Source organism: Cheilinus undulatus, linkage group 22 (genome assembly GCF_018320785.1).
Source record: "Cheilinus undulatus linkage group 22, ASM1832078v1, whole genome shotgun sequence".
NCBI classification, from domain to species: Eukaryota; Metazoa; Chordata; class Actinopteri; order Labriformes; family Labridae; genus Cheilinus; species Cheilinus undulatus.
Genome location: NC_054886.1, coordinates 36,868,413 through 36,879,042, shown reverse-complemented (window position 1 = coordinate 36,879,042; position 10,630 = coordinate 36,868,413). Strand labels below are relative to the sequence as shown.

Below are 10,630 nucleotides of genomic sequence, written 5' to 3'. Positions count from 1 at the left end.
CGTGGTTCTACAGTTAAGGGTTTAATAACCATCCTACCCAGGCTCTATGGGGCGCCCCCCGGTGGTTCTACAGTTTAGGGTTTAATAACCATCCTACCCAGGCTCTATGGGGCGCCCCCCGGTGGTTCTACAGTTTAGGGTTTAATAACCATCCTACCCAGGCTCTATGGGGCGCCCCCCGGTGGTTCTACAGTTAAGGGTTTAATAACCATCCTACCCAGGCTCTATGGGGCGCCCCCCGGTGGTTCTACAGTTAAGGGTTTAATAACCATCCTACCCAGGCTCTATGGGGCGCCCCCCCGTGGTTCTACAGTTTAGGGTTTAATAACCATCCTACCCAGGATCTATGGGGCGCCCCCCGGTGGTTCTACAGTTAAGGGTTTAATAACCGTCCTACCCAGGCTCTATGGGGCGCCCCCTTGTGGTTCTACAGTTAAGGGTTTAATAACCGTCCTACCCAGGCTCTATGGAGCGCCCCCCGGTGGTTCTACAGTTAAGGGTTTAATAACCGTCCTACCCAGGCTCTATGGGGCGCCCCCTTGTGGTTCTACAGTTAAGGGTTTAATAACCGTCCTTCCCAGGCTCTATGGGGCGCCCCCCGGTGGTTCTACAGTTTAGGGTTTAATAACCGTCCTTCCCAGGATCTATGGGGCGCCCCCCGGTGGTTCTACAGTTAAGGGTTTAATAACCGTCCTACCCAGGCTCTATGGGGCGCCCCCCGGTGGTTCTACAGTTAAGGGTTTAATAACCATCCTACCCAGGCTCTATGGGGCGCCCCCTGGTGGTTCTACAGTTAAGGGTTTAATAACCGTCCTTCCCAGGCTCTATGGGGCGCCCCCCGGTGGTTCTACAGTTTAGGGTTTAATAACCGTCCTACCCAGGCTCTATGGGGCGCCCCCCGGTGGTTCTACAGTTAAGGGTTTAATAATTAACATACCGAGGCTCTTTTGCTGCGGCGGTAGCTGCTCCATGGTTGTGGTTCCAGGATGAATAATCCGCCTGGCAACAAGCTCTGATAGGCTCGTTTGAACAGTGTGACCACGCCCTCGTCACCTGACTGCAGCTGCATCCACTTGGTCACACCCAGACACATGATGACATCATACTGGCCCCTTCCAGGCCACACCTCCTTCTCTGACACATAGTTACCCTGTGGGAGGAGCCAGAGCGGTGCTGTTAGCAGGCTGATGAGGTCATAGTGAGGATGTCAGTGGGTGGAGACTCACCTGGATGAAGGTGATGTTATCAGGGAACCTGGAGGAGGAGGAGGAGGGGGAGGAAGGGGGGAAGAGGGGCGGGGCAGAGAGAGGACCCCGACTCACCCTGAAGGAGAGGGGGAGGGGTTTCTTTGCCCCAACCCCCTCTTTTCTCCTCTCCCCCACCACCAGGTCATGTGACAGGAAGTGCCTCACATTCTGTCTGGCGGCATGGACCAATCGCTCATCTAGCTCCACCCCCAGGATATGTGTGGGGTTAAATCTACGGGCGATGGCGAGGGTCATGTGACCGGCGCCACAGCCCACATCCAGCACTGTTCTGTCTCTGAACCAATCAGCTTCTAGGAGGCGGAGCCTGGGATCCTCTTCTTCCCCGACTCGCCCCTCCCACCCGTCGCCATAGAAACCGTGGTAGCCATAGTAGCAGCTGTGGTTGCCGTGTTGGTAGCGGTGTTTGTCCTTCTGCTGTGGTGGATGAGAGCCCGGCTGTAGACCAGCACACCTGGAAGAGGCAGAGCACAGGTCACATGACCTGACAGCCAATCAGAGAAGAGCAACCCAAGGCTCAAAGAGCATCACACTCACCTGCCAACTTTAGCCCCTCCCACCAGAGGAGTCTGAAATTTTGTTGGCCGAGCTGTGGGTACCATGGTAACAGCATCAGCCGAACAGTCTCCTGACCTTGCTGAAGTCGTACGGCGCCGTCTGCGCTGGCGGTTGTCGCCATGGTTACCATGTTTACTGGCCTGGCCAGGTGGAGGGTGGGTGTGCCTCCTGGGGAGGATAGGGGGCGGGGCTACATCATCCCGACAGGTGATGGCAGTGTTGAGTTCACAGGGGAGAGGGGAGGGAGGAACACTGCCCTCTGTGGTCAGCAGAGGAACTGCAGGAAAATAAAACCAACATTAGTCTGACTTGGTGAAGAAGTTTAGTTAATCCTGTTTATTTCAGGGATTCTCCTGACCACCCTCACCTGTCAGCCCAGTAACCGTCGGAAACAGTCGACCGGGTACCGCCTCCCTCTCTCCTCCCCCGCCGTGGTGTCTGTTCCTGTGTCTCTTCCTCATCTTCAGCGGGGACAGCAGGACTCCGCCCCCCTCCTTCCCGTCTGCGCCGCCTCCCTTCAGGTTCAGGGGGTCGGTGATGTCACGGGGAACAAGGATCTCTACGGGGTCTTCTCCCCGCAGAGGCAGGGGCGAGCACTTAGGCGTCTCCTGATTGGTGGCCCTGTGGAGGAGGAGGGGAGTTAAACTACTCTCTCAATAAAGCGATCAATAACTGATCAGTGAGACATTTCAATGATGACTAAGAAATAAAGTTCAATAATCAATAAATGTATTAATTAATGGTGTTTCGCTCACTTGTTGACATCTTCGTCCAGGAGCGAGTTCAGGTTCAACGGGTCAAATATATTTCCTCCTAACAGGAAATGACTTGGCAGAACAGGCTCTGATTGGCTGTCGCTGTTGGCACGGCGACGCCTCTTGGCCATCCCCTTGAAGTTGACGCCCATGGAGAATCTCCTCTTTGCTATTCGCTGAACAGGGGGAGCAGAGGTGGTGATGGCGAGCTGGCTGTTGCCGGGCGGATGAAGGCCATTTTTGGGACGGAGGGGGTGGGCCATTTTTCGCTGCTCTGATAGGCTGCCGGTGGCAGGAAAGGCGGGGCTAACCTCATGAGGGAGGGCAGTCTCGTTGTCCAATGACATCCTGATCATCCTCTATGAGCAGACTCCTCAGCCAATCAGAGAGAGATCTACAGAGAGAGGGGAGGGGTTAGTGTGACTGACATGAGACAGAACCAATCAAAATCATCAGCTAAAGTGAAGAACAGCAGTAAGGAACCACTGGAACCAATCAAAATCATTGATTAAAACAGTCTTTGGGAAGCTGGTTAGACTGGAATGGCATCTGGGTGCCTAGACTGGTCTGTAAGCAAAAGGCAAGGATGGAATGTTTAAGCTTTGATTACATCATCTTCAAAGTCAGAGGATGAAAAGTTTCATAGGCTTCAAAATAATGACATCATCAAAGAGATTACGGAACGTTCTAAAGGTTTAAAAGATGATATCAAAGGCAAATGAAGGAATGTTTTATAGATTTAAAATAATGACATCATCAAAGACAGATTATGGAATGTTCTAAAGGTTTAAAAGACGATATCAAAGGCAAATGAAGGAATGTTTTATAGATTTAAAATAATGACATCATCAAAGACAGATTATGGAATGTTCTAAAGGTTTAAAAGACGATATCAAAGGCAAATGAAGGAATGTTTTATAGATTTAAAATAATGACATCATCAAAGAGATTACGGAATGTTCTAAAGGTTTAAAAGACGATATCAAAGGCAAATGAAGGAATGTTTTATAGATTTAAAATAATGACATCATCAAAGAGATTACGGAATGTTCTAAAGGTTTAAAAGACGATATCGAAGGCAAATGAAGGAATGTTTTATAGATTTAAAATAATGACATCATCAAAGACAGATTATGGAATGTTCTAAAGGTTTAAAAGACGATATCAAAGGCAAATGAAGGAATGTTTAATAGCTTTCAAAGAATGACATCATCAGAGACGGATTATGGAATGTTTTAAAGGTTTAAAAGACGATATCAAAGGCAAATGAAGGAATGTTTTATGGATTTAAAATAATGACATCATCAGAGACAGATTACGGAATGTTTTAGAAGCTTCAAAAGACAATATCAAAGGCTACTAATTTCCCACTTTTTGATGCTTTTTGCCCATTTTTCCATCTTTTTCTTTTTTTTGCCCACTTTAGTCACTTTTCACTGATTTTCCTTCACATTTTTGCCCCTTTCTGACCTTTTCTCCCATTTTTCTCCCAGTGTTTGCGACTTCAAGTTCATTTTTGCCATTTCTTTTTTGCCCCTTTTTGCCCATTTAAGCTGCCTTTTGCAATTAAATGCCACTTTTTGCCCATCTTTCCTACTTTTTATCTAATTTTTGACATTTTTTTGCCACATTTCACTTTTATTTGGTCACTTCCCACTAGGGATGCACCGATCCACCTTTTCTGGTCCCGATACCGATTCCGATACCTGGGCTTTGGGTATCGACCAATACCGATATTGATCTGATACCAGTGGTAAAAGAATAACCTACATGCCCTACTGTAGGATAAGACTGGTAATTGTTTTGGATAAAAGGCAAAAAATGAGTACATATAGATTACTGAAGTTGATATTTCTTTAAACTATAAAGTGTTTTAATGTTTACCAGCAGTTTGGTTAAAACAATACCTCAGGACTTACAGAAACTACTATTCAATTATAAACTTTTATACCCTGTAGACTGGTAATGCAGCAAAAAACAAAGAAAGTGCATCAGAGGTAACAATCCAGTACAAAACTGTATCACACAAGTGTTTTTAACCACATACTGTAAACAAAATAACAATTCTGTGAGAAAGTAGAGCAAACAACCCTGTAAAAAAGGCTTCGAGCTGGTTGCCTGGATCGCACCACGGGTCGGCCCTTTCCCACTGATACCCGATCCAGCTTTGAGGGGCTGGATCAGACCGATACCCGATACCAGGATTGGTATCAGTGCATCCCTACTTCCCACCTATTTTTTTGCCGCGTTTCTCCCAGTGTTTGCATTAAAAAAAAAAAAACGAACTGATTTTTGTCCACTTCAGCCACTTTTTAAACTATTTTTTCTCCATGTTTGTGCCACCTGTAACTCTTTTTTTTTTTTTTTGCCAATTTTCACCCATTTTTGCCACATTCTGGTCTTTTCCCCCACTTTTCTCCCAGTGTTTTAAGCCCATTTTTGCTACTTCTTTCTGTCACCTATATCCTGCTTTGTACACTTTTTTGCCCCTTACCACCCATTTAAGCTGAGTTGTGCAATTAAATGCCTCTTTTTGCCCAATCCAATCACTTTTTACTCATTTTCCTCCATATTTTTTTTGCCACTTTCCTCCCAGTGTTTGCCAGTTCTTTTTGTCACTTTTCTCCCCTTTTTGACATATTTAGCCTGCTTTTTGCAATTTTTGCCCCTTTTGCCCATTTTAAGCTGCCTTTAGTAATAAAATACCACTTTTTCCCCACTTTTTCTCATATTTTTGACCATTTTTGCCACTCTTCACTCATTATTTGGTCACTCCCCACCCATTGTTGCCACTTCTATTCCCAGTGTTTGTGCTATTTTACCATTTTTGCCACAATCAACTTATTTTAATTGCCACTTTTAACCACACAGCTAGATTGTGGTTCTTGCAAAGGTATTTCTCAACACTCTGGCTCTTTGGTTGAGTAACGCTGCTTTGAAGGAAGCTCTATGCGGGTGGGCTGAGGACAGTTTAGCTCCAGACAGCAGCTCTGGGAAACACAGAAACACATAGATGAGAGAGTTTTAAGGTGATATCAAGGGCTCCTGTGATAATATGGAAACAGCTTTGGTTTGAGAAACATTACCACAGATTTCTTTTCAGTTCTTTACAAACGATTGTGGTTTTGAAATTCTGACTGCATAATAATTTGGAACAATGCATTTTAAGTTATTTTGCAAAAAAACCCCATCATCATCCCTGGTAATTTTGTCAAATAAAACCCAGTTTATAATTTAACTGTTGAGGAATGAATCCTATTGACTCTTCTAAAGAGAATTTAGGAAAAAAAGAAAAAAAAGAGGAAATGCATGATAATGTGGAACAGAGTGTGATCTCAACAGTACTGAATCTGGGTTCTGGTAAATTCACTTTTATTTTACTGCCAATTTTAGTCACTTTTCGCTCATGTTTTCTCCATATTTTTGCCACCTTGTATATCATTTTTTTTTGCCACTTTTCTCCCATTTTGGCCACTTTCTTGCCTTTTTTCCCACTTTTCTCCCAGTGTTTGCTGCTTTAAGCCCATTTTTGCCATTTCTTTTTGTCACTTTTCTCCCCTTTTAGACACTTTCTTTTTTTCTAGACATTTTTTAATCCTACTTTACTGTTTACTACTTTACTATTTTTGCCCCCTATTGCCATTTCTCACCCATTTAAACACCATTTGCATTTAAATGCCACTTTCTGCACATATTTCCCACCTTTACTTCATTTTTTTCCCATTTTAGTCACTTTTCACTCATTTTTTTTGCCACTTTTGGACCATTTCTGCCACTTGTAACTCATTTTATGCCACTTTTCACCCATTTTGGCCACTTCCTTGCCTTTTTTCCCCACTTATCTCCCAGTGTTTGCAGCTTTCTCCCCTTTTAGACACTTTCTTTATCCTACTTTACTGTTTACTACTTTACTATTTTTGCCCCCTTTTGCCATTTCTCACCCATTAAAGCACCCTTTTGCAATAAAATGCCAAGAATTTCACTCTTTGATGCTTTTTGCCCAACTTATTTTAAAATTTTTGCCCATTTAAATCACTTTAACTCATTTTTCCTCCACATTTTTGCTGCTTGTGGACCATTTCTGCCACCTGTAACTCATTTTATTGCCACTTACTGCCCTATTTCCCACTTTTCTCCCAGTGTTTGCCACTTTACACCCATTTTTGACACTTTTAGCCTACTTTTTGCAAATTGTAGCCCCTTTTGGCCACTTTTCGCCCTTTTAAGCAGCTTTTTGCAATTAAATGCCATTTTCTTCACATATTTCCCACCCTTACTTTGCTTTATTCTCCCATTTTAGTCACTTTTCACTCATTTTCTGCCACTTTTGAACCATTTTTGCCACCTATAACTCATGTTTTTGTTGCTTTTCTCCCCGTGCTTGATGCGTTTTTTGTTTATTTCTATTTTTGCCACCTTTAACCTATTTTAATTGCCACAGTTTGTAGTTGTTGTCCTCATAAACATCCAGATCTGCTTGATTTTTCCTCCAGAACAGCCCTGTTACTGTTAGTAGGTACTTTTACTATAGAGGTGACAGCTGCAGACAAACTCCTGCTCAAAAACACTTCCATACTGAAACTCTGCCAAAAAGTTTGAGACATTCAAAGATGGTTTTCTCTCCTCTGGTTTACAGGAGGACTGATGGTCTAGCTCCAGATCTTTAGACCCAGCTGAGACTCTAGGACTTTAGTTAACAGGAGGACTGATGGTCTAGTTCCAGATCTTTAGACCCAGCTGAGACTCTGGGACTTTAGTTACCAGGAGGACTGATGGTCTAGTTCCAGATCTTTAGACCCAGCTGAGACTCTGGGACTTTAGTTAACAGGAGGACTGATGGTCTAGTTCCAGATCTTTAGACCCAGCTGAGACTCTGGGACTTTAGTTACCAGGAGGACTGATGGTCTAGTTCCAGATCTTTAGACCCAGCTGAGACTCTGGGACTTTAGTTAACAGGAGGACTGATGGTCTAGTTCCAGATCTTAAGATCCAGCTGAGACTCTAGGACTTTAGTTAACAGGAGGACTGATGGTCTAGTTCCAGATCTTTGGACCCAGCTGAGACTCTGGGACTTTAGTTAACAGGAGGACTGATGGTCTAGTTCCAGATCTTTAGACCCAGCTGAGACTCTGGGACTTTAGGTACCAGGAGGACTGATGGTCTAGTTCCAGATCTTTGGACCCAGCTGAGACTCTGGGACTTTAGGTACCAGGAGGACTGATGGTCTAGTTCCAGATCTTTAGACCCAGCTGAGACTCTGGGACTTTAGGTACCAGGAGGACTGATGGTCTAGTTCCAGATCTTTGGACCCAGCTGAGACTCTGGGACTTTAGTTACCAGGAGGACTGATGGTCTAGTTCCAGATCTGTAGACCCAGCTGAGACTCTGGGACTTTAGTTACCAGGAGGACTGATGGTCTAGTTCCAGATCTGTAGACCCAGCTGAGACTCTGGGACTTTAGTTACCAGGAGGACTGATGGTCTAGTTCCAGATCTGTAGACCCAGCTGAGACTCTAGGACTTTAGTTAACAGGAGGACTGATGGTCTAGTTCCAGATCTTTAGACCCAGCTGAGACTCTGGGACTTTAGGTACCAGGAGGACTGATGGTCTAGTTCCAGATCTTTGGACCCAGCTGGGACTCTGGGACTTTAGTTACCAGGAGGACTGATGGTCTAGTTCCAGATCTTTAGACCCAGCTGAGACTCTGGGACTTTAGTTAACAGGAGGACTGATGGTCTAGTTCCAGATCTTTAGACCCAGCTGAGACTCTGGGACTTTAGTTACCAGGAGGACTGATGGTCTAGTTCCAGATCTGTAGACCCAGCTGAGACTCTAGGACTTTAGTTAACAGGAGGACTGATGGTCTAGTTCCAGATCTGTAGACCCAGCTGAGACTCTGGGACTTTAGTTAACAGGAGGACTGATGGTCTAGTTCCAGATCTTTAGACCCAGCTGAGACTCTGGGACTTTAGGTACCAGGAGGACTGATGGTCTAGTTCCAGATCTTTAGACCCAGCTGAGACTCTGGGACTTTAGTTACCAGGAGGACTGATGGTCTAGTTCCAGAACTTTAGACCCAGCTGGGACTCTGGGACTTTAGGTACCAGGAGGACTGATGGTCTAGTTCCAGAACTTTAGACCCAGCTGGGACTCTGGGACTTTAGGTACCAGGAGGACTGATGGTCTAGTTTCTAGGACTTCACAGAACCAGGCAGGTTTCAGCGTTACTGATCAATAATCAATACTCACCCTCTATCAGGCCTGCTGTTTTCTTCTGGGGTCTCCTTATAGTACACGCTCTCTAGCTCCGCCCTCGCCCTGTATCCACCAATCAGCGGGCAGAGTCATGAATAATTCACCAACCGAGCCGTAGACTGGTAAACACTTAGCTTCTAATGCTAACATGCAGGAAGTCGCTAACACCCGCCCCCCTGAAGAAAAACAACCCGCTAAAAACCCCCAGGACCCGCGTCGTGCGTGGAAACGAGCCCGCACCGAACTCTCCGTGCGCGTGTCAGGGTCCGTGAGCGCGCGGAGCAGGCGTGTATTAACTGTTAGCCTCTTCGCCGCGGCTAACTGTTAGCTGTTGGAGTCTTCACATCGTGTCCCAAACCGCAGCCCGCGGTTTTATACGCCAGCCGCAGACCTGCGTGAGCGACGGCAGCGACACCCAATCACGCCCTAGTCTGAGTTCCCGCCTCTCTAATGATAGAACCAATTATATAGCAGTGCTGGCGAAGCGCTGGTTTGATTGGTCAGAACAGTGGGAGGCGGGATAGCGCCCAAGGAGAGAGGTGTCCAGAACGATGCCTGGCTGGAAAGACGAGCACCGTCGGAAACAGACGATCCTTCGACGAAAAGTACCGAGTTTAAAGACAAATATAGCTGATATCAGCTTTCACTACCGCCATGACTCTGTCTGATTATATTATCAACCGATATATGTGATTTTAGTTCAGTTTAATCCACACAGACAGACCCGAATCACCTTCCGCCATGGATCAAAATGTTTATTTTACCCCGAGTCCCGACTGTCAGGCAACAACTACTACCTCTAATACCGATGAACTACTCCTAAAACACGATGTACGAACCAAAACTAAAGTGAATTTTCATTTAATTCGAATTAAGTTAAAGGAAACAATGATGAAAATTCAGTCTAGTTTTCATCTAGGAGACTCCAACCAGACTGAGCGTTGGTGATGGACGGTTGGAGGCTCAGAGTCCAGGATTATCCTACGCTGGGTGTTAAAGTTATGTCAGTATTTTTATCACTGTGATTTAAACCAGTTCAGTACTGACAGTGCATTAGTATGGCTGCTTTTTCATGTATACTAATTTTACAGTTTGGCTGAATAAATTAGTTCAGAGAAAATAAGTGTTTTGACTGAAATTGAAGGACTTTTTGACTAAAACTGGACTGAATGTTTTTTCTTCAACTTATTCAACTGAAATCTGAATACCTATCAATCCCTCAGGGGGACATTGGCTAGGAACAACATGTTTATTAAAAAAAACAACGACAACAACAACAACAATCTGTGTTAGCTAAAAAATACAGAACCAACAAAAATTTCATTTAGAACTTTAAAAGGTAAAAATGACTAAAATGTGACTTAAACTAAAAGCACTAGAATCATAAGACAGGATGAATTTAGAATAACTGCCAATATTAACACTGACATGCTGTCTGAATTCAGGACCAACAGACTGCCTGTCAGTCAGCACTGAGGGATCAACAGCAGCATAAATAATCCATAACTAGTAAGTAGGTTATCTGTTAAACTGAGGATGCTGCTTCAGAGCTGCTCTGCCCCAGATTATCATTAATCTACAGAACAATACACAACAATAAAAAGCTTTTTAAAGGAGCAGTTACACAGTTTACAACTCTAAATAACACAATAAATAACACACACTCTCTTTGATTCATTCTCTTTCCTCCTTCCCTCACGCCTTCCTCCCTTCCTTCCTTCTGTCCTTGTTTCCTCCCTTCCTTCCCTCCTTCTTCCTTCCATCCTTTCCTTCCTTCCTTCCATCCTTCCCTCCCT

The 10,630-nt window shown here is 44.8% G+C and overlaps 1 protein-coding gene across 1 annotated transcript in view; it reads right to left on the bottom strand.

The window, feature by feature from the left end:
- The window catches only part of mepceb (methylphosphate capping enzyme b), a 20,417-nt gene extending 11,219 nt beyond the window's left edge, over window positions 1–9,198 (bottom strand). Inside the window, exons 1-6 of the mRNA XM_041779091.1 lie at window positions 8,829–9,198; window positions 2,579–2,972; window positions 2,191–2,444; window positions 1,803–2,100; window positions 1,227–1,719; window positions 938–1,150 (exon numbers count right to left, since the gene is read on the bottom strand). Coding sequence (XP_041635025.1) covers window positions 938–1,150; window positions 1,227–1,719; window positions 1,803–2,100; window positions 2,191–2,444; window positions 2,579–2,934 — 1,614 coding nt within the window. The 5' untranslated portion in view covers window positions 2,935–2,972; window positions 8,829–9,198. The remainder of the gene's footprint in view (window positions 1–937; window positions 1,151–1,226; window positions 1,720–1,802; window positions 2,101–2,190; window positions 2,445–2,578; window positions 2,973–8,828) is intronic.
- Between the last annotated feature and the right edge of the window lie 1,432 nt (window positions 9,199–10,630).